The sequence below is a fragment of the Rhinatrema bivittatum genome, chromosome 3, assembly GCF_901001135.1.
Source record: "Rhinatrema bivittatum chromosome 3, aRhiBiv1.1, whole genome shotgun sequence".
In the NCBI taxonomy this organism is placed as follows: Eukaryota; Metazoa; Chordata; class Amphibia; order Gymnophiona; family Rhinatrematidae; genus Rhinatrema; species Rhinatrema bivittatum.
In genome coordinates, this window is record NC_042617.1 from 170,972,744 (window position 1) to 170,997,746 (window position 25,003).

General features: G+C 41.8%; 1 protein-coding gene across 1 annotated transcript in view; it reads left to right on the forward strand.

The window, feature by feature from the left end:
- The window catches only part of MEMO1 (mediator of cell motility 1), a 226,173-nt gene that overhangs the window by 128,626 nt on the left and 72,544 nt on the right, over window positions 1-25,003 (forward strand). Inside the window, 2 exon segments of the mRNA XM_029593942.1 lie at window positions 968-1,029; window positions 1,031-1,045. Coding sequence (XP_029449802.1) covers window positions 968-1,029; window positions 1,031-1,045 — 77 coding nt within the window.

Here is a 25,003-nt window from a genome sequence, read left to right on the forward strand (position 1 = left end):
AGGCTATCACCTGGCTCTTGACCTCAAAGCTTCCCCATCTGCCTACCTTCTTGATGTATTGCGATCGCTCTGCCCCAGAGGTGAAGTGAGGAATTCTAATGTTAGGTACAGAAGGAACATTAGCACCACTTAATTGTTCCTGTTGTAGTAACTGATACACAATAGCATGAGGTATTTTGTGCCATGAAAAAGAAATAGTACACAAAACCAGAATGTGCTAATGCTAAAAGATTCCTCTGTGCTGCTGCTGATGACAGGAATGTATTCTTCTGTCTGCCCTGAAACAGTATTCCTTGTGGCAGAATGGACTTCATCAAAGTGCCATCAATGCCCTGAAGCACATTAAGAGCTCTCCCTGAAATGGTTAAGTATGATTTAGGCCATCAAAAGAGTAAAGAAAAAAAAACAGAGGAGAAAATGATAGGAGAGTCACCACATAATTAATGTAAATATTCTTTCTATTTGGTTATGGGCCATTAAAAAAAAATAATTGGGTGTAATAAGTCACACAGAAGGACTCAAAGGGCTGTAAAATAGCCGAGTATAAAATAACATGGTAGCTGTTGGCCAGTTAAGACCAGTTGGCTCACCTGGTCTGCCTGGTTGCCACCTGCCTAATGTGTCACTTCAGACATTACTCTGTTTTTGGTGTTCTCCTCATGCTCTTACCACTTGCCATTTTTATCTGTCTTAGGCATGCTTGAATTCTGTCAGTTGTTTTGGTTACTGCCTAGCACTTCTTGTGTAGTATTGACGACCACTTCCATTGAGTTACAACTGCTTTGCATATCATAGTGGTGGTTGGGATTGAAGCAGTGAACGTACCACATGATAGCGTACGCTATGGGGTTATCCAGCAATTGGGAAGACTGTGCTCTCCCTTTTGGCTTCATAAATAACGTCCGTTTTGTTTTATTTTCAGTTCCAAATTCATCTCCCTTTTTTTGTACATGATTTTTGTTTGAAGGTCAAAGGTTCCGATACACATACTATGATGAATCCCAAGGGGAGATCTATAGGTCTATTGAAAAATCTAGATAAAATGGTAAGTCTTTTGGTACCTGGAAAATTAAGTACCTCATGTGAACACAGTATACCTTATACCGTTCTGTAATCGTTTTTTGTTCTTTAAAGCAGCAGTTCAGTATAGTTTGAGATGTTTCTCACCCATTAACCTTACATGTGCTGATTAGTTGTGGAAACTCTTTTCCATGAGAGAGTTTGCTGAAATATTCTCTGATTAAACTATTTGGCTGCTGTCTGATAATTGTCATAATCTCCTGCAAGACAAATGAGGGAGCATATACTGCTTTCTGATTGACACAATGGGAAGTGGATAAAAACTGGAAGTGCCACCTATTCTTTATCTTTATTAAAATTTGTTAATCGCTTAAGTCAGAGCCCTCAGCAATGTATACTAAAACATGCACAGACTGAAAAGTTCTTTACCACACATTGACATGTAACACAAAACAAACATACATCTTGTTAACTGCCCAGTATTACAAAAATTACAGGACAGGCCCCACTTTATAAGGTTTAAAAATAGGCATGCTTAAACATTTCAATATCTTTCTCCCCTATATATACTATGCCTTCCTGGCACCTTTCAATTCTGTTCTAAGGAACATGAAATTCTGGAATTAAAGCACTGTACCCAAGACAAGTTTTGATAGAGCTGGTGAATTTTTCAACTGTGTTGAATCGCTGCATTAACATAAAAAAATGTTTACATAGAAACAAATGTTAATTCTATTAAATTGTATTTTGTTGAATATTGTAAAATGATATGGAGAAGGTTGCTGGAGGACATATTGCTTCTGGTGTATTATGTTCCACTAAAAGTCATCATATTTAGAATAGTGCTACAGATTAATTATGTAGCAGGTACTGGGTCTGAGTGCTTCAAATTAGCTGTGCTACCAATGACATGCACAGCATGAATCAGTGAGAATGTTTTATTGGATAATTTGTGACTCTTTTACAGATGTGACTTCCATAGATGAGGAGAGGGGAACCTGCTTAAAAACATAATTACAAAAATATATTCAAATATTTAGCTGCTTCATTATGGATTTCATTGTAGACCACCTGGTCTTTTGAAACTTTCTACAGTGCATTGTGGTTCTTTGTCCACAAGCAGGCCTGAATTAGCCATGACATCTGGTTGATGTTATCAAGACAGCACCAGACAAGACTCATCTCTCAAAGATCAGTAAAGTTTTAGTGAGCATGCGTGAGAGTTCCCATACACATAATCATAAGCCCTTCAGTCTTTCTCTGAGCTTACCACACAGATGTGTACCCATTTTTCTCTCAACGTTTAATACATTTCTTGAGGCCTAGTGCCTCCCCTTTTTTTCTGCCTTGTTGCAGATTTTTACTGCTGACTTGGCAGCCCCTCAAAAGAACTTGGGGTTTTTGTTTTTTTGTTTTGTTTTTTTTACCAAAACAAAGAAATAAAACCCATCATGTTGAAATCAGAGAAGCCCAAGGCCAAGAAGTTTCCAATAAGCAAAATTAAGACCTGTATCTGCATGTACCAGATGTACCTCACAGATGTCAGTTCATCTGTTATATCAGTGTTTGGACCTGGACCACAAATTCTTCAGATTGTTACAGCTATGGTTGTATGTCCCCCAGGATGCAGCAGTTTCCTGCCTGAAAAATTGAAGTCCTTTTGTAAGGTGCCAGTAATTGAGTCCCAAGCCATGGCACAAGGAAATTGTAAAACTGAATTAGTTGTGCAGATGGACAAACTAAATAGGCCATGTGGTCTTTTCTGTCATGTTTCTATGTTTCAGAGCCACTTTTCTGAAAGCAAAGTGCCTTTAGGTTTCTCGCATTTGGAGTTGAGGTGGAATATTTCCCTCTTGTTATGCCTGTCGGTCGCAGACGGCTGCCGACCACGCATACACTTACTGCCTGTACCGCTCTCCTGCCCTCCCTGGGGTCTGCTCGTGGCTCGGGCCAACCTCCAATTCCGCATTCCTAGGGACCCCTCGTGGCGGTCTGGACGCCACCACCACCCACCTAGTCTACGGGCCTTCCTAGGTGCGTGGTGCGCGCCATTGGCCCTCCTATGAAGCCTCTTCGGTGGGAAACCTCGGGGATGTCCCTGTTGTCATCAGACCTGTATATTTAAGCTCCACCTTTGCCCTCAGCTAGCCAACTTGGCAACAAGTTCCGTACGTCTCTTCGACTACTGCCTTCATGTTCCTGTGACTACACTATTGGGCTTGGGGACTTGGACCCTGTCTGGTACGTGCTCCTCGGGGGCCAATGTGCGTATCGGGGGCTTACTCTCCTAGCCTACCCCGCTCCTCAGGCTGGCTCTTCACCTCCTGGTTCCTACCCTGCAAGTCCCTCCCGCTCCTTGGGACTACCTCTGGAATACCTCTACATCTGTGAGTTAGCAAGTAGCACATTTAAGACTATTCAGAGCCCATTTAAGACCAATCAGAGAAAATTCTTTTCACTCAACGCACAATAAAGCTCTGGAATTTGTTGCCAGAGGATGTGGTTAGTGTAGCTGGGTTCAAAAAAGGTTTGGATAAGTTCTTGGAGGAGAAGTCCATTAACGGCTATTAATCACAGTTTAACTTAGGGAATAGCCACTGCTATTAATTGCATCAGTAGCATGGGATCTTCTTAGTGTTCGATAATTGCAGGTTCTTGTGGCCTGGTTTGGCCTCTGTTGGAAACAGGATGCCTGGGATTGATGGACCTTTGGTCTGACCCAGCATGGCAATTTCTTATGTTCTTATGCTCCTCAGGGTTGTGCCTGATTCTATACAAGACTGTCTCTGCCTCCCCGCTCCTTGGGGCCATGCCTTCGTGTTACTCAAGTGACTATCAGAGCTTCCCCGCTCCTCGGGGTAGTGTTCTCTCCTGCTTCTCTGTGACTGTCGATACCTCCCTGCTCCTCAGGGTCACATCTACATGCTATACTGAGACTGCCAGCACTTCTCTGCTCTTCAGGGCTGTGTATACATCACCAGTAGAGGCTTTGGCTCGGGCTTCCCTGTTCTGTGGGTTGACCTATGGCTTACATCATCTTCCTCTAAGCTGTGCATCTCCTCCCCTCGGGGTTGCCCCTCCAGAGTATCTCCTGCACGGCCAGTCTCGCGCCTCTTCCTCTGCGGCCTATCTGGCGCCTTCCCCTTCAGAGTCCCTGCCCAGGTACTGTCTCTAGCCTGCCTTCCTATTGGGGTAACCTCCTGGCTCATCAGGACCTCTCCTCTCTCTGACTTATATTACTCGCTGGGCTTTATTCATGTAAATACCTGTAAATACTTATACTGTTATTAGTATTATTAGTCACATTATTATATTATGGCAATTTCTTCCATCATTTTGTTTTCTCTTATTGTGATTTTTTAGTTTAATTAATGTAATTTTATTATCGTTCTGTTTCACTGTAAAGCTCTTTAGCTGCATTCTGTTTATTGTAACCGATGAGATGTTCGCAACGTTCATCGGTATATAAAAGCTTCTAAATAAATAGCTTCACCCAGAGCTCCCCACTGTGTCTAACCTCGCCTCCCAACGGTGCGGACCTGTGGCATAGGTGGCAACAACTCGCATCTCGGGATAAGGGCCCACATACCCACAAATCATAACACCTCTCTTGTTTCCACAAGTTTGGGAAGGGGCTCCACCCCATAGTGCCAGGTTCCAGATCCATCACAGGTCAGGGTTTCAACAGTGTAGAAGATAGATGCCAGAAGAGGCAAAGATAAAGGCACCTAAATGATATGATGGAACCCCCTCTCTCTGACTTTTTAGGAGGTTTGAATACTTTTGCAAGCCATTGCATCTCCTCCAGCTCAGAGAATTCCCCATCCAGTGGAAGCCTAATTATTGGACTTGGTGAAAAATGTCTTTGCCCTCCTTGGCACCTGAAGACTGGAGAGGAATTAGAGCCTCTTCTCTCTGAGATGGAGGAGATTTTTTCACATTTAGGATCTTTCCAGTCCTATACTGCACATTGAAACCCAAACTGGTAATTCCTGTCCTCACTTGGAAGTGCTGTATTTTTCCTTCCTCAAGTTTGAGTCCCTTCATAGATCAGAGGTGAGGAAGGGTGGCTCAGTCAGATCTGAGTTCTTTCCGGAAATTTCCTCTCTGGGCCTTTAGAGGTTATTTCCCTCAGTCACCTTTGTTGTTATCGGGTTGGGCTCAGTGTGCTTCCTTGATTAGGAGATGATTATTCTAAGGCCATCCCATCTGACCCCCTTCCAGACTTGCTACAGCAAACCTCCTCCAGAAGAACTCTACTCCAGATTCTTGGATAAGCTAGCTAAGATCAACATCAGGAATGAAAAAGACCTAAAAATGGACATTTTAGGGCCCTTTCAGTTTCTACAACCCCCCAGTAGATTCTGTAGCTATCCCAGTTCATAAACTTCTCCAGGATCTCCATTGTCATTTGGGGCTGAAGATCAGCTAGCCCATGCTTACAGTTCTTCTTATAGGCAGCCATTCTTCCAGAGATACCCCTTTTTACTCTTTCAAAGTTATCAAGCGCTGCCCACTCTGCAACAGCTTAATGCTTAGGGACATCAGAGGGAAAGGCGTCATCCTAAAACTTTGCAGCAGATGCAGCCTAACCAGGCACCAGTTTTCATGAATCTAAAGTTGGCCTCCCCACTTTTGCTGGTTGGGGGGGAAAGGTCCAGGCCTTCCTGTCGGAAACAAATCACCTGAAAATTGTAGAGTATGGATACCACTTCGGTTTTTCTTGCCTTCCTCCAACCCAGTGGATTTCAGCCTTCAATATAGACCCATCACAATCTTCCCAGCTTCAGTTGGAAATGGAGTTGCTCCTCGGACAAACAGTAATCAAGCCTGTACCATTCCAAGAGTGTGGTCCAGGATTTTACTCCTGGTATTTCCTCTTGTCCAAGAAAATGGGAGGATTGAGGCCTGTTATGGATTTGCAAATGACTGGTTCAGGAGAAGCACAAGATGAACTCCCTTCAGATAATCCTTCCTCTCATTCAGTCGATTGAGTGAATGCATATTCTGGATCTCAAGGAAAATGTATGTGCTCATCTCTATTCAGCCTGCAAACATAAGAACATAAGAAAATGCCATACTGGGTCAGACCAAGGGTCCATCAAGCCCAGCATCCTGTTTCCAACAGTGGACAATCCAGGCCATAAGAACCTGGCAAGTACTCAAAAACTAAGTCTATTCCATGTTACCATTGCTAATGGCAGTGGCTATTCTCTAAGTGAACTTAATAGCAGGTAATGGACTTCTCCTCCAAGAACTTATCCAATCCTTTTTTAAACACAGCTATACTAACTGCACTAACCACATCATCTGGCAACAAATTCCAGAGTTTAATTGTGCGTTGAGAGTTTAAATGTGCCCCATGCTAACTTCATGGAGTGCCCCCTAGTCTTTCTACTATCCGAAAGAGTAATAACCGATTCACATCTACCCATTCTAGACCTCTCATGATTTTAAACAACCTCTATCATATCCCCCCTCAGTCGTCTCTTCTCCAAGCTGAAAAGTCCTAACCTCTTTAGTCTTTCCTCATAGGGGAGTTGTTCCATTCCCCTTATCATTTTGGTAGCCCTTCTCTGTACCTTCTCCATCGCAATTATATCTTTTTGAGATGCGGTGACCAGAATTGTACACAGTATTCAAGGTGCGGTCTCACCATAGAGCGATACAGAGGCATTATGACATTTTCTGTTTTATTCACCATTCCCTTTCTTCTAATTCCCAACATTCTGTTTGCTTTTTTTGACTACCGCAGCACACTGAACCGACGATTTCAATGTGTTATCCACTATGACACCTAGATCTCTTTCTTGGGTTGTAGCACCTAATATGGAACCCAACATTGTGTAATTATAGCATGGGTTATTTTTCACATTAAATTTCTTCTGCCATTTCAATGCCCAATTTTCCAGTCTCACAAGATCTTCCTGCAATTTATCACAATCTGCTTGTGATTTAACTACTCTGAACAATTTTGTGTCATCTGCAAATTTGATTCTCACTTGACGTATTTCTTTCCAGATCATTTATAAATATATTGAAAAGTAAGGGTCCCAATACAGATCCCTGAGGCACTCTACTGTCCACTCCCTTCCCCTGAGAAAATTGTCCATTTAATCCTACTCTCTGTTTCCTGTCTTTTAGCCAGTTTGCAATCCATGAAAGGACATCGCCACCTATCCCATGACTTTTTACTTTTCCTAGAAGCCTCTCATGAGGAACTTTGTCAAACGCCTTCTGAAAATCCAAGTATACTATATCTACCGGTTCACCTTTATCCACATGTTTATTAACTCCTTCAAAAAAGTGAAGCAGATTTGTGAGGCAAGACTTGCCCTGGGTAAAGCCATGCTGACTTTGTTTCATTAAACCATGTCTTTCTATATGTTCTGTGATTTTGATGTTTAGAACACTTTCCACTATTTTCCTGGCCCTGAAGTCAGGCTAACCGGTCTGTAGTTTCCCGGATCGCCCCTGGAGCCCTTTTTAAATATTGGGGTTACATTTGCTATCCTCCAGTCCTTCAGGTACAATGGATGATTGTAATGATAAGTAACAAATTTTTACTAATAGGTCTGAAATTTCATTTTTTAGTTCCTTCAGAACTCTGGGGTGTATACCATCCGGTCCAGGTGATTTACTACTCTTCAGTTTGTCAATCAGGCCTACCACATCTTCTAGGTTCACCGTGATTTGATTCAGTCCATCTGAATCATTACCCATGAAACCTTCTCCATTACGGGTACCCTCCCCAACATCCTCTTCAGTAAACACCGAAGCAAAGAATCATTTAATCTTTCCGCGATGGCCTAATCTTCTCTAAGTGCCCCTTTAACCCCTCGATCATCTAACGGTCCAACTGACTCCCTCACAGGCTTTCTGCTTCGGATATATTTTAAAAAGTTTTTACTGTGAGTTTTGCCTCTACAGCCAACTTCTTTTCAAATTCTCTCTTAGCCTGTCTTATCAATGTCTTACATTTAACTTGCCAACATTTATGCATTATCCTATTTTCTTCTGTTGGATCCTTCTTCCAATTTTCTGAATGAAGATCTTTTGGCTAAAATAGCTTCTTTCACCTCCCCCTTTTAACCATGCCGGTAATCGTTTTGCCTTCTTTCCACCTTTCTTAATATGTGGAATACATCTGGACTGTGCTTGTAGAATGGTATTTTTTAACAATGACCACGCCTCTTGGACATTTTTTACTTTGTAGCTGCTCCTTTCAGTTTTTTCTAACAATTTTTCTCATTTTATCAAAGTTTCCCTTTTGAAAGTTTAGCATGAGAGCCTTGGATTTGCACACGGTTCCTCTTCCAGTCATTAAATCAAATTTGATCATATTATGATTACTATTGCCAAGCGGCCCCACCACCGTTACCTCTCTCACCAAGTCCTGTGCTCCACTGAGAATTAGATCTAAAATTGCTCCCTCGCTCGTCTGTTCCTGAACCAATTGCTCCATAAAGCTATCATTTATTCCATCCAGGAACGTTATCTCTCTAGCGTGAACCGCTGATACATTTACCCAGTCAATATTGGGGTAATTGAAGTCTGCTGTCAATGCAATGTGCAAGGAAAGATTTATAGTTCCACAAAATGTATAGAGTATATTTTTATTTTATTTTATTTATTGTTTTTGTTATACCGAGTTTCATGATAGGCATCACATCAACCCGGTTTACAAATAACAAGGAGTGTAAAGCATAACGTAACGTAAAAAACAATATTTTCAATAAGAACCTTGAACTTTAAATACAGTGAATCAGAAAAAGGGAGAGGGAAAGTTACAAAAAACAAGGAAAATAAACTTGGGATGGAAGGGGAGAAATTGAACAGCACAATATTTACATTAATGCAATTTTATTCTTAGTCACATTAGAAAACGCCAACTCCACAAGTGTATCAGTAAGCAAACGAATATCAGTCCCCCGACACGGTCCCGTGTTTCGCTGGTGGCTGCATCGGGAGGGACCACAGTGATTATAAATTCTGTAATACAAACATATAAAATCAAAATGGAACAGAACAGAAGGCTACTATAACATCAAAATGAAGGGTAAGTGCATACCTTTAAATTGAACCATGGAGCGCGAACGCCCTCACCCTGTCAACTTATTTAAAGAAAAAGCCTTGGTGCCAAAACAGATGCCATCGCGAGAACGTCAAAAATAGTCCCGCCCCCTAAACTTAACCAAACAGGTGCCATTCAATGTCCTTATTAAGCCCGTGAGGGTGAATGGTATTAAGGGTAAAAATCCACCTTTGCTCTCTCTTCCCTAGCATTTCAGCATAATCACCTCCCCTCGCAGAGGGGGGAACGATCTCCAAAACTAAAAATGACAGGTCAGAAATGGAATGGCACAACTGGATCCAATGAGACACCAGGGGTTCGTCGGTTCTAAGGAGTCTGATATTCGAACAATGTTCAATGATGCGAGTTTTCACCATTCTCTTAGTTTTGCCCACGTACAAACGGGGGCACGGGCACTGTATCAAATAGACTACCCCTTTAGTAGTGCAGTCAGACCTTCGTGATCAACTTGTACATACGAGGTTTAACAGGAATGCGGTGGTCACTCGGGGGACGGGATCTCACAGCCCCTGTGGTCGCTGCACAATGTGCAGCCACACGTCTGTTATCTCGACTTTTAAACATCCTGACTCTGGACAGATTTTTCAACTCCGCGGGGTGTCTGACTGCACTACTAAAGGGGTAGTCTATTTGATACAGTGCCCGTGCCCCCGTTTGTACGTGGGCAAAACTAAGAGAATGGTGAAAACTCGCATCATTGAACATTGTTCGAATATCAGACTCCTTAGAACCGACGAACCCCTGGTGTCTCATTGGATCCAGTTGTGCCATTCCATTTCTGACCTGTCATTTGTAGTTTTGGAGATCGTTCCCCCCTCTGCGAGGGGAGGTGATTATGCTGAAATGCTAGGGAAGAGAGAGCAAAGGTGGATTTTTACCCTCAATACCATTCACCCTCACGGGCTTAATAAGGACATTGAATGGCACCTGTTTGGTTAAGTTTAGGGGGCGGGACTATTTTTGACATTCTCGCGATGGCATCTGTTTTGGCGCCAAGGCTTTTTCTTTAAATAAGTTGACAGGGTGAGGGCGTTCGCGCTCCATGGTTCAATTTAAAGGTATGCACTTACCCTTCATTTTGATGTTATAGTAGCCTTCTGTTCTGTTCCATTTTGATTTTATATGTTTGTATTACAGAATTTATAATCACTGTGGTCCCTCCCGATGCAGCCACCAGCGAAACACGGGACCGTGTCGGGGGACTGATATTCGTTTGCTTACTGATACACTTGTGGAGTTGCCGTTTTCTAATGTGACTGTAAGAATAAAATTGCATTAATATACTCTCTACATTTTGTGGAACTATAAATCTTTCCTTGCACATTGCATTGACAGTATACTTGCCTAGTGCAAGGCAGTGCTTCCGTTGTACTATTTGGTAATTGAAGTCTCCCATTATTATTGCACTACCAATTTGGTTAGCTTCCCTAATTTCTCTTAGCATTTCACTGTCCGTCTCACCATCTTGACCAGGTGGACGGAAGTATACCCCTATCACTATAGTCTTCCCCGTCACACAAGGGATTTCTACCCATAAAGATTCAATTTTGTATTTAGTCTCATGCAGGATGTTTATCCTGTTGGACTCTATGCCATCCCGGACATAAAGCGCCACACTTCCTCCTGAGAGCTCCTCTCTGTCATTGCGATATAATTTGTACCCCGGTATAGCACTGTCCCATTGGTTATCCTCTTTCCACCATGTCTCTGAGATGCCAATTAAGTCTGTCATCATTCACTGCTATACATTCTAATTCTCCCATCTTCTTAGACTTCTGGCATTAGCATACAAACATTTCAAAGTTTGTTTTTTGTTTGTATTTTCATTCTGCTTTTTAATTGATAGGGATAAGTTAGAATTTTTTAGCTCAGGTGAGTTTTTAGTTACAGGCACTTGGACTACTTTTCTAATTATTGGAACCTCACTGTTGGGATGCCCTAATTCTAATGCATCATTAGTATCCTTTAAAGATACCTCTTTCCGAACCATGCGCTGCTTAGCGACTGTCGGCTTTCCCCTTTGTTCTAGTTTAAAAGCTGCTCTATCTTCTTTTTAAAGGTTAGTGCCAGCAGTCTGGTTCCACCCTGGTTAAGGTGGAGCCCATCCCTTCGGAAGACACTCCCCCTTCCCCAAAAGGTTCCCCAGTTCCTAACAAAACTGAATCCCTCTTCCTTGCACCATCATTTCATCCACGCATTGAGACTCCGGAGCTCTGCCTGCCTCTGGTGACCTGCGCGTGGAACAGGGAGCATTTCAGAGAATGCTACCCTGGAGGTTCTGGATTTAAGCTTTCTACCTTTTTGGTGAAGGATGTGCTTCCCTTTGGCCTGTCTACAACCCTGAGAGTTATTGGTGGTTGGTGGTAATGGCGCAGTTTCAAAAGTTGAGTGTCGGCACGTTCTCATCCCTTGATGATTTGCTAGTGATGGGTTCCTATCCTGGCAGGAATCCTTCATGAATACTATTTGGCTCATCTTGTCTTGGGATTCTTAGTCAACTTTGTTAGTTGAACCTGGTTCCAGTGCAGAGAAATCAGTTTGGATAGACAATTTGGGAGAAGACGTTCCTCCTGGTTGAAAGGGCCATACTTCTGAGGTGTCTCCTTCAGCAAAGTTTGTCTTGGTTCTATTCAGACATGTGGCTCCTACAATTGTTACACATGTGGTACCTTCAGTGAGACCTTCAAAGCCTATGGGATCAACTTTGACAACCTTTATTCTACCAAATTTTGGTTAACCCCAGAATAAAAGCATCCCTTTGGATGAAGCCAACCGTTCTGAGCATGGGTTCTCCACTATGGACCCCACCACACCAAGTGACCTATCTACTGACACGTCCATCAAGCAGTGCAGGACTCATACTAAAAGTGCATGGAAAGAAGGAGGGTAGTTCTCAGTGGAGAGTCATCTACAGATGAGCTTTCTAGAACTCCAAAACATTTGCTATGTTTTGAATGATTCTTTCATGATAGAAAATGAGAGAACTCTAGATCCAGTGCCATATGTTACAGAAACAAACAAGGAGGCATGGGTTCCTAAACCTTCTGCCAGGAGGCCATCCAGATTTGATCAAGCCCATCTTCAGTTGGCTTACCTTCCAGGCTTTCAGAAAATACTAGCGGACAACCTCAGCCAAATGCTACAACTGCATGAGTGATCTTTGAATCAGAGTGGTAGATGACTTATTCAGTTGTTGGGGAGAATCAGTAATCAACCTGTTTACTTCAGAAGATAACAGAAAGATCCAGCGGTTCTGCTGTATTCATCCAGGTAGGTACAGATCAGTTACTGGCATTTTTCTACTAAACTGGAGCATTGGTCTATTTTTTGCATAACCTCTGATTTCTCTAATTGCAAGTACATTTCACAAGGTCCTTCGAGACAAGGCAAGGATGATCTTTATTGCACTAGCCTGGCCGTGTCAAGTTTATTTTCCTTATCTCATCAGTCTTTCATGCCCATTGGGGGCATCTCATACTGTCATACAGGACAATGGCAAGCTCTGCCATCTGAACCTGATATCCCTAGCCCTCAAGGCATGGATGTGGAATGTTCAGACGTTTCCTCTTTGCTTTTTCAGAAAGAAGTGGAGGACATACTGATTTTGGCTAGGAAGCCTTCAATTAGGAGGTCCTATAATTTCAAGTGGAAAAGGTTCTTGTCTTGATGTGGGAATAGTTATCTGGATCCTGCTTCTGTAGCCTAAGAGATTTGCTTCAGTATCTTTTTATCCTTTCTTCCTCAGGCCTTAATACCTCTTCGGTCAAGGTTCATCTCAGTGCTATTGTTGCATGTGACCAGCAGATGGATGGGGCTCCGATCTATTTCCACTCTTTGGTTTCCAAATTCATGAAAAGTTTGTAATATTCCAGACCTCCAATCAGTAAACTTCCAGTGGGGTGGGATCTCAGTGCAGACTCCTTTTGAACTTCTCAATTTTAATGAGTTTGAAGTTTCTTATATGGAAAATGGTGTTTTTTGTAACAATCACTTGTGCTCGAAGAGTGAGTGAATTGCAAGCTCTTGTCTCCTAATGACCAATCCTATAGTTCTTTCACAGGGTAGTTCTGCATTACTTACCCTAAATACTTCCCAACAGTGGTTTCTATTTTTCACATTTAAGCTATTGTGGTGCCTGCCTACCTTTCTGAGATCACATGTGCAGAAAGGGGGGAAAAACTCTTCATTCCTTGGACTATAAGAGTCATAGCTTACTATTTGAAAAGGACAACCTCATCGTTAAACTTCTCCCAATAGGTGGGAATAACATAGCCAAATGAACTCTGGTCCAGTTGGCTTATAGATTATGGACTATGTCAAGGCTCATCAGGTGAAAACCATGATGATTTCAATGAAACCATATCCACTGAAGACATTTGCAAAGCTTCTACCTGATAGTCTGTGCACACCTTCATGTCTGACTACTGTCTGGACATTTCCTGAAGTGACTAACTCTAGGGAAACAATTTTGTGCAAACTGTACTCCCAATAATCCATTCTGCACTGTTGGGGTTCAGGTTGTGTGCTTCCATTGTACATTCCTCAGCGTGGGACTTTCCACATGTCATGGCTAATTCAGCCCTGCTTATTGAAGGAGAAAACATTTGCATATCTGCAACCAGGGTTTTCCTTGGACAACAGCATAAATTAAGCATGCTTATTACCTGCCCATTTCCTTGGAGGGTCAATTACCTCATTAAAGCATAAGCTCTACAAGAGACCGAGGGGCTCATGAGGCAGCATGTAGGAACTCCTGCGCATACTCAGTAAAGCTTTACAGAGCTTTGATGGATGGAAGGTACTGTTTGGTGCTATCAGATGGTGACATCCCATATGTCATGGCTACTTCATCCCACTGTCGATAGAGAACCCTGTTTACCCGTAAGCAAACATTCTATCTAGTTTTCTTTGCACCTTAACTGTTACAGATTGTTTTGCATTGAAGACTCACCATTAAGTCTTTGTCTAGAAAAAAAAAAGTACTTTGGGCATAACTTGAATGTTGGTAGCTGTCTAAAATCACTACTGGAGACCTTAACATGCTTTACCAATATACTTTTTCTAGTAAACTCCTGAAAATACACAGTTCTGTATTATAGTGTGATATACTGTATTGTGGTGATTGATTTATATTTCACAATGTTGTTGCAAACAATGTGGCATTGAACAATGATAGCATACTACTTTTTTTAATGCTTTTATTTATTTAATAGCATTTATCAATCCCTTTATTGATAAAAAAAAATCACTTGGATGTATAGCATAAAATACACAATCACAAAATTTAAAATGCAATGAAAATACAGTATTCAATACCTCTTCCCAAGCATATTCACTCTTTATCAAATAAAGGCAATTGACAGCCACTTTTTCATTTTTTTTCTGAAACCTCAACAAATTCTTTTCTTCCCTTAATTTGAGTGGAAGACCATTCCATAAACATGGGATAATAGCAGAAAAGAATCTGTTCTGCATACACTACTGATGAAAAGTGTTTCCCTGCTAATCTCAGATTCCTGCCCGCCTCATAGCATTTTAATCTACCTTTTAGGAGAGGGCAGTATACACCCCCCAACGCCTTAAATGCTATTACCAGGTTTTTAATCTACAGCATGCAATCACAGGCAACCAATTTAAATGCAAAAGTAATGAAGCAGCCAAAGCCCTTCTAGAGCTACCTGTAATGCCATTATGTTCTGGTCCAGCTGCAGCTTATGACTCATTTTCACTGGTAGCCCTAAATATGCTCCATTGCAATAATTTATACGAGATTGCTAGTGCATAAGCATCTGTTTTTAGAGCAATAAATTCTAAGTATGGCCTAAGTTGCCTATCATCTTCAGTTTCACATAGATGTTACACTCCACATGTGCAATTTGCTTCTCCATATTAGATGAAAACCTGTCACTCCCAGTTATCTAACTTCCTTTTTGTAGATCAGTCTCATTTAGCCTAGGCCATTTCTGAATATTCCATACCCCCAATTGTAACAATACCGTTTTCATAGAATTCAGGAGTAAATTATTTCCTCAGTCAATTCGCCAATGTTTGAAAACACTGATTCAAACAGACTAGAAATTCATCTGGATTCTGATCTAGAGGTACTACAGTCTATATATCATCTGCACGCACACCAACTCCTGTTGGAGCCAGGAAAACATTAAAAAGTTACAGAGATAGAGATGAACTTTGAGGTACCACAGATCTCATATCCCATAAACTTAATTTCTTCCCTTGAAAAACAACCATCTGCTTTCTGTCCTGAAGAAAACCCACCACCATTTTAAAACCAGGCCTCTCACCCCGACACTTTATATCGTTGAAGATTCTGGATAGGTCTAACAGCACCAAGTGTTGTTTTTCCCCTGTCTAACCTCAGAAGTACATCATCTATTAACAGTGTCATTAATGTACTACATCCTCTTCTAAATCTTGCTAGTGCTACATCCAAAATGTCTAAAACTTTTAAATAATCTGACCCTTGTCAGCATGTCATAGAAACTGCTGATAGTGATTCTGATAGCCGCTGACCATCAATTTAAGGCATAGCAACAGGTTCTGTTTTTTTCAATTAAAATGAACCCGTGTTCTTTAAAAGTTACAATATGAGTGTAGTACAGCTATCTTCTTCAGAGGTATTTTGGTCTTTTCTATTTGTACCCTTAGTGGTTTATCCAGGCAACCAGGAACCTTTTTCTAGCTGAAGGGGTGCCACCTCAGAGGCGTGCCATCAGCATCATTAGTAGGCTGGTAGGAACTGCTGCTATAGTGCAAGCTGTCTTTTATTTCCTCCTGGACCCTGAGCATTCCACTTCTGCAGCATGCTTAGGCCCTATCAGAATCTGAACCAGATCTACTGTGACCTGATACAAGGGAATGGCCCCTTTTTATAATTTATTTTTGTTCAGTATTTGCAACAGGATATATATTCAACTTGAGGCATAGTTTAATCTCAAGTTTTTTAAGCATCTGATGTGCAAATTAGAGATGTCCAAAATCTTACACACAGGACAAAGCCCAAATTTAATTTCTGTAATAGTTTGAGAAAAAAATATTGTTACAGGTATTTGCACATTCATGTGGATCAGGACTTTTGTAAATTGAGGCCTTGGGAATTTTGTGCTTGGTAAAGATGGCATGCTTACAACAGTGGATGCTGAGGTCCTCCAGTTACCTATAGACCAGTGTGGTTCAGCTTTGTTCTGAAAAGACCGTCTCTGTAGTTGATGGTATTTCATTTCTCATACCAAGAAAGCCAATTTGGAAAGCCAGTTAGTGAGAGGACTTGGGAGAGTTGTAGGGTCTCAGGGGATTAAAAGGAGTGTGAGTGAGAGAGAATATCAGTGGCTGTCTGGGGAAGTGATGTGAATAGCTCATTCCTTCTCCATCGACAAGCAGGGCTGAATTAGTCATGATGTGGGTGACATCTGGTGGCTTTTACTCTACTGAGCATGTGCGGGCATTCTCATGCAGATATTGCCTCGTGAGCCCTCTGTCATTTTTTGTCCAAGTATCAGCATAGAGGGAGGTGTACTTTTATCTCTGTTTTCTTTGAAAATCTTGATTCTTTTATCTTTAAATTTGCCTCACTGTCTCAGCAGACCCAAAAGCACTATTCAGTGATACCAAAAAAAAAAGGAAACTAAGAACATTTCTTTCTTCACCATGTCTAGTAAGAAGAAACCCATTGTGAGTGGATTAAAGGACTGAATTTGTAGTAGAAGAATGTACATGGCTTCTGCTACTGCTGCTTGGGACCAGATCACTATCAAGCCAACTGTTATAATTGTGGACAAATGTCCCTGCATACTCAAAAATTGAGGGCCTGGAAAATGAAGGAACTGCATAGTCTCTCAGAAGCAGCAGTCAGTCCTTGTTCTGAAGCACGGCCTTATATGCTTCCCTGGAAAGTGAATTGAAAAGGAGTTCCTCAAAAGTATTCCCCCCATTGGCAGAACAGGCCAAATTCTTGTGGTCTTGAAGTCAGAAATGACATGTTTCGAAGAAGAAAAGGTGCCACTGAGGAGCCGCAAGAGCAGTCAGCACAAAAAGCAGAGTTGCAGATGCATCTGTGCTGTCAATGCATGGTGCATCATTACTGTTCACACATGGCGCATTGGCACTGTCAAAGCACAAGACTCTGGTGCCATCAACAGATGGCGATTGGCACTGTCAAAGCACAAGGCCCCCAGTGCCATCAACACACAGTACATCAGTGCTGTGGAAGCACAAGGCGACAATTGGTGCATCAATCCTCAACACATTCAGCCCAAGAACATAAAATGTATCTGTCCTCAAAGCATTTATCTTCAGGGCATTTACCTTCAAAGCATTTACCTTCCAAAGCAGCTTTATGCTGCCTTGCACAGAATTTTGTCAAGGGTAGAGGGGGGTATATATATGATCTCTACCCTCAACAATTACTAGATCCCTTAGACCAATAAAATTAATGAAACCGGCTATGCTTGAAGACAACAGATCCCATTTGATATCTGGTACTTCATCTAATTGGCCTCCAATTCAGATTTTGCAGAACCCAGAAGATGTGCAGGATTCCATTATAGTATCAGAGAGGATATTCCGCTGCCCACATTAGTATAAGGGGCACATCAGTCCCTTGATCAGATATCTGAGTTGGTGAAAGAGTTCTTTACCCTCTGTAGTGACTAAGGATAAGGAGGGAACATTCTATCTTCTCCTTTCCAAGTTTTCAGATTTTCTCCCACAAGGAGGAGTCCCAGTATCCCTAGTTTGGGTGAATATTCCATTGGAACCCACGAGAGGCTGTTTATGTCCACAGCAATCACTACAGCGGAGTTCAGAAAGTTAGAGGATGTCTGCCAGGAATGTACCCCTCCAAAGCTACCAAGGATCCTTCCTCAGTCACTTTCTTTGTTGGAGTCCTAGATCAGTGTTCCCATACCTCTAGACTCTAAAGAAGGATCACCAGAGATCCTTTCTTACCTCCTCCTAGACACTCTGGAACACTCCTCTTCACCAGAGGACCTTTTTTACTCCAGATTTCTAGAAAAGCACTCAGTTTGTATATAAGGATAAAGATCCTCACACAAACATATTTTGGCCTCCTACAAGTTCTGGAAACACTGGCAAAGCCAGCATCAATCTCGATCCAGGATATCCTGCAAGAACTGCAAACCAGAATGTGGGAAAATCCTGTATCCTGTGCCCCAGTAGCAAGGAAACTAGACCATAAGTATAGAGTACAAAAATCCCCAGGGTTTGGAATAGTGCCATTACCCCATCAATCAGTTGTGATAGCATCAATTCTGAAAAGAGCAAAGAAACAAGGATATACTTGTATACTTCACCAGGGAAAGACCTTCTGTTACTGGATTATTTGGGTAAAAAAGTGTTTCAAAGCTCTATGCTAATGCATAGATCTCCACAAACTGATTTTACATAGTTCAATACTTACATGAATGTATACAAAAACTCAAAACATTTCTTCCACACAGTGATGACAGAATTGCATACCCTCAACCACTCTTAGATGGAGAAGAGTATATGTGCCATTTTATTTGATCTATCTGCAAGGTGTTCTATTTCATGGCATACACCTTGACAGCATCCATTGGGTCATGCTAAATGACTTGCTTGAGATCCAGTAGCCTATGCAATGAGCTCATGATGGCTCTTGCCTGGGTGACCACTTTCAGAGAAAAACTCAGAAACAGTCACTCAAAGGAACAGCATGTGGCGATCCAGTCCCTAACTGCGGGACAGGAACAGCAGTCTTCTGCAAGGGCATATTTATGCTTTTAAAAGATCATATTTCCAGAGATGCCCCTTCTGGCAATTCCAACGATATCGGATGTCACCTCAACTTCCGGCACAGCATGAGTGCTATCAACCAAAAATAATGCAACAAATCTAGCCAAAGCCTGGATCAAGTTTTTGACCACCTTTCTAACCCAGCAACAATCCTTGCTAGTAGTGGGGAGAGTCTAGCACTACCTGGAAGAATGGCGCAAGATCATCAAAGATTGTTGAGCTCTCAAAATTGTGTTATCTGGATACTGCTTGCATTTCTTCCGGCTTCCCATGCTTCCTCATCTTTCAGCCTTCAATACGGATTCATCCCACTCGACGCAACTCTACCTGGAAGTGGAGTTGCTCATTAAACAATGGACGATAGAGCCTGTTTCTCCCCAGCACCATAGCCATAGGTTCTATACCTGCTACCTACTTATCCCCAAGAAATCTGTGGGATTCAGACCCATCCTGGATTTAAGAAGTCTAAACAACCATAAACTGCAAGAGAAATTCAAGATGAATTCCTTCCTCACAATTTCCCCTTCATCCAAAAGAGTGGATGAGTGCCTTTTACCTAAAGGATGCTTATGCTCATATTCCCATCCATCCATATAGATAATTTCAGTATCTGGCTGAAAACCTGGTGTAAGTAAAATAGTTTTGGATACATTGGAGGCTGGGTCCATGTATGGAGCAGTAAAAGATTACATGGTAAGGACGGCCTCCAATTGTCTGTGGTAGGAAAAAGGATGCTAAGTGAAAAATTCAGATCATACATTATCCGGCATTTAAACTAGGAAGTGGGGGTGGCAGGAGGTGGCCAGTAAAATTGGAATGTCACCCCCAAGCAATACAAGAAGTGGGAAGACAAAGTAACAAAATCAATCAGATCAGAAAAGGTGACTAGAAAGAGCAGCTGGAAAGCTATGACCACAAATACTCGTAGTTTGAGCAATAAAATCTCAGACCTGCAGGCCCTAATGGTAGAGGCAGAATCAGACATTGTTGCTGTTATGGAGACATGGTTCACTGAGTCTCATGATTGGGATGCAGCCATCCCGGGCTATAACTTGTTAAGGAAGGACAAAGAGGACAGAAAAGCGGGAGGAGTAGCTCTTTATGTCAAAAACAATGTCCAAGCAACTGAATTGCAAGGGACATGGGGAAAAGAAGTAGTGTTATGGACCATCATAAAAAGAGAAGATAGTGCTTCCATTTTTACTAGTGTGATCTACAGGCCTCCAACCCAAACAGATGAACTGGAAAGAGACGTGATCAAAGACATCTAAAAATTGAAAAAGAAGGGAGAAGTGTTGCTTGTTGGAGATTTTAATCTACCAGATGTGGATTGGAGCATCCCTTCTGTGGCATCTACAAAAAGTAGAGAGATAGTGGATGCCTTTCAAAGTGCTCTGCTCAAACAAATGATAATGGAACCCACGATCCTCGATCTAGTGCTTATTAATGTGGATAATATCTCTGATGTTCAGGTAGAGGCTCACCTGAGCAGTAGTTATCAGACGGTATGGTTCGATATCGCAAATAGGATATAGAAAAGTCACACACAGACCCAAACTTTGAATTTCACAAATATGGATTTTGTCAAACTGGGGGTGTACCTGGTGGAAGATTGGGAGAAAATGGGTGAGGTGGAACAACAGTGGGCCAAATTAAAAGGAGCTATTACAAAAGTAACAAATCTATATGTTAGGTAAGAGGAAAAAGAAACAGATCTGGTTCTCTATGGAGGTGGCTGAAAAAGTTAAGGCAAAAAGAACAGCATTCGAGAAGCATAAAGAATCTCAAAAAAAGGAACACAAGAAAAGAATATCTGTTAAAAATGAGGGAGATGAAAGAAATCAGGAAAGCAAAAAATCAAGCAGAAGAAAGAATTGCCAAAGAGGCAAAGAGAAGAGAGAATATTTTTTAGATATATCAGAAAAGGAAGGGAGGCCCGAAGTGGTATAGTAAAATTGAAAGGTGAAAAGGAGCACTGTTTGGAGAGAATCAAAGAAATGGAAATATTAAACAAATACTTCAGTTCGGTGTTCCGTAAAGAAGACCCTGGAGAAGGACCATTAGATGGAGATGGGGTAGATGGAAACTCCATTTACAGAAGAGAATGTATGGGAAGAGCTAGGAAAACAAAGTGGAGAAGGCCATGGGGGCCAGAATTTCATCCCAGGATACTGAGAGAGCTCAGAGATGTACTGGCGGGTCTGCTGCATGACCTGTTTAATAGATCCCTGGAAACTGAAGTGGTGCTGAGTGATTGGAGAAGAGTAGTGGTAATCCAGTTCCACAAGAGTGTTAGCAGAGAGGAAGCTGGAAACTACAGGCTGGTTAGCCTCATCTCGGTGGTGGGAAAATTAATGGAGACTCTGCTGACGGAAAGGATAGTGAACTATCTATAGTCAGGAGAATTGCTGGACCCAAGCCAGCATGGATTCATTAGGGGAAGATCCTATCAGACAAATCTGATTTTTTTGATTGGGTGACTAGAGAATTGGATCGAGAGAGCACTCGATATGAAATACTTGGATTTCAGCAAAGCTTTTGATACGGTCTCACATAGGCTTGTGAATAAAATGAGAAGCTTGGGAGTGAGCGCCAAGGTAGTGGCATGGATTACAAACAGATTGACGGATAAAAGACAGCATGTAATAGTAAATGGAACCTACTCTGAAGAGACAATAGTGTTAAGTGGAGTGCCACAAGGATTAGTGTTGGGACTGGTTCTGCTCAATATCTTTGTGAGTTACATTACGGAAAGGATAGAAGGTAAAGTTTGTCTATTTGCAGATGATACTAAGATCTGCAACAGAGTGGACTTGCCAGAAGAAGTAGGGAGAATGAGACGTGATTTAAGAAAGCTTAAACTGTGGTTGAAAATATAGCAGCTGGGATTCAATACCAAGAACTGCAGAGTCATGCATCTGGGGTGTGGTAATCCAAAAGAGCTGTATGTGATGGGGGGGGGGGGGGGGGGGGGGGGTGAAGAGCTCTTGTACACGGAGCAAGAGAGGGACCTTAGGGTGATAGTGTCTAGCAATCTGAAAACGGGGAACCAATCTGACAAGGCAATAGCTAAAGCCAAAAGAATGCTGGGCTGCATAGAGAGAAATAACCAGTAAGAAAAAGGAGATGATAATCCCCTTGTACAGGTCCTTGGCGAGTTCTTACCTGGAGTGCTGTGTTCAGTTCTGGAGACTGTATTTCAAAAGGGACAGAGACCAGAATGGAGTCAGTCTAGAGAAGGGTGACCAAAATGGTGGGTGGTCTCCATCAAATGACTTATGAGGAGCAGTTGAAGGACCTAAATATGTATACCCTGGAGGGGAGGAGGTGCAGGGGGAGATATGATACAGACCTTCAGATACCTGAAAGGTTTTAATGATATACAATCAACAACAAACATTTTCCATTGGAAAGAAAGCTGTAGAACTAGCGGTCATGAAATGACTCCAGGGAAGATGACTCAGAACCAACATCAGGAAATATTTCTTCATGGAGAGAGTGGTGGATGTCTGGAATGCCCTTCTGGAGGAGGTGTTGAAGACATAAACAGTGAAAGATTTCAAAGGGGCATGGGATAAACACTGTGGATCCCTAAAGGCTAGAGGATGGAAATGAAGAAAAAAGTGCATGGAAGTAACTTGCTGGTGTGGTGGTTACTACCCTTAACCAATAAGCCTTCATACTGTTGATGCAACTCCATCATTGCTCTTTGCTTCAATGGCAGAGGGAAAGGGGAGTTACATTCAGATAGCAACCAACAAGGACATTGAATTGTACAGTCTGGGAAAACAAATAAGCATGGGGGTAACTTGCTGATGCGGTGATTACTGCCCTTAACTAATAAGCCTGAAACTTTTGATGCAACTCCAACATTTTTTTTTCTACTTCAACGGCAAGAAGTAACAGGGAATTGGACTCAAATAGCAACCAACAAGGGCCCTGACTTTGATGGTCTGGGAAACTGATAAATATGGGGGTGACTTGTATGGCTTGCTGGGCAGATTGGATGGTCCTCTTCTGCCGACATTTCTTTTATCCTTCCCACTAGCATTACCTGCATTTTGTGATGCACTCTTCCCACAGAGTGCTTCTCTTCAGCTTCTCAGCAACACTTAGGGTTTTCACCAAGTGCCTGGCTTAGTAGCTGCTCATCTGTGATGTCAGGGCGTTCAAGTCTTCCCTTACCTGGACAAATTGCTTTTGATGATGAACTCCAAAGAAGGTATGCTAACCTCACTGCAAAAGTCAGTACAACTGCTACAATCACGAAGATTCTTCATGAATTTTGAGAAATTAACTCTGATTCTCTCCTGGAAAATCAAATTTACTAGTGTGGATAGATTCTTTACAAGAGAGAGCTTTCTTCCTGTCGGATTGGACACATACTCTGATCACTCTTCACTGCAGATCAGTCAACGACCAGAGAAGTTCTAGTTGGTTTTTGGCCTCATGGCTGTAGCGATTCACATGATTTCTCTAACTCGCCTTCACATACCCTTCTGCAGTGGGGTCTTCGCTTCCAATAGAACCAGCTCACTCAACCCTTGACAATCAGTCTGAATTTTGCAGCAAATGAAATATGATCTACGGCGGCTAGATTCCTACATCCTTCAGGATGGATCTCCACTCTATTTCCTCATCAAGTTACTTTTGCGACACATGCTTCCACAAAAGGTTGGGCTGCCCACACAGGATCCATTTGAACTCTAAAAATATAAGACTTGCTATTCTGGGTCAGACCAAAGGTCCATCAAGCCCAGTAACCTGTTTCCAACCATGGTCAATCCAGGTCACAAGTGCCTGGCAGAATTCTAAAGGATAAATAGATTCTGTGCCGCTTATCCCAGGAATAAGCAACTCCACCTTAATGGTTTGTGCACTGTTCCTCAAGGAACTTGTCCAAACCATTTTTAAATGCAGCTACACTAATAGCTTTTATCACATCCTTTGGCAATGAATTCCAAAGCTTAATTATGTATTGAGTAAAAAAAATATTTTCTCTTATGATTTTAAATGTATCGCCGAGTGACTTTATTGTGTGTGCCCTAGTCTTTGTATTTTTTGAGAGTAAACAGATTAACATAGTAATTTGTAGAAAAACAGTTTAAAATCAGTTTCCTAGAATTGAGAGAAATCATATGCTCTAACAATATTCACTCACTTCCTCAAGGGAAAGAATATTCTCATGCAAACTGCTAACCACGCAGCCATGTTTTCTATGTAAACAAGCATGGTGACACAGGGACATGGACTATATGCCATAAAGTGATAAAGATATGGGAATGGTCATGCAAACATTAAGCTATCTTGCAAGTGAACTACTTTTGAGGGATCTCCAACATGTTAGATCACCTCAGCAGAGTTTTTTGACCACATAAATGGTCTCCACAGCAGTTAACAGTCGACAAACTATTCAGTCTATGGGGAAATCCAACAATTTACCTGTTTGCATCATAATAAAACAATAAATTAGAAACATTTTGCTCCATTTCTCTCAATGGGCTCAGATCAGCTAAGGACGCTTTTCTGCTCGATTGGAATGCAGGTCTCATATGCTTTTCTGCGAATTCCACTGGTTGCCAAAATGGTGCAAAAAGTGCTCAAAGACTGGGTCCATCTGATCCTTACAGCTCCAGCATGGCTCAGACAAGTTTGGTTCCTGTATCTGGTACAGCTATCCATCAGTCCTCCAATCCCTGTCATGTCAGATCCATTCTTGTTAATGCAAGAATAGGGAAGCCTATTTCATTCAAACCTTTCTTGCCTCAACTTGGCGGATTGGATTTTGAGAGCTTAATTTTCGCCCCCATGTCCTTACCCAAGCAGGTTGAAGACACAATAGTGTCTGCTAGAAGAGCCTGCAGGTTTAAATGGAAAAGAGTCTCCATATGTGTCCATGGATCCATTTACATGTTAACCCAAAGAATTACTGACCTATTTGCTCTCATTCTGCTTCAAGATTTAACACCTCATCAGTAAGAGTACATCTCAGTGCCGTAACAGCTAACCATACTCAAATTGAGGATAAGCCTTTCTCCATTCATCTGATAGTTTCCAAGTTCATGAAAGGCTTATGGAATACTAAACCTCCTTGTT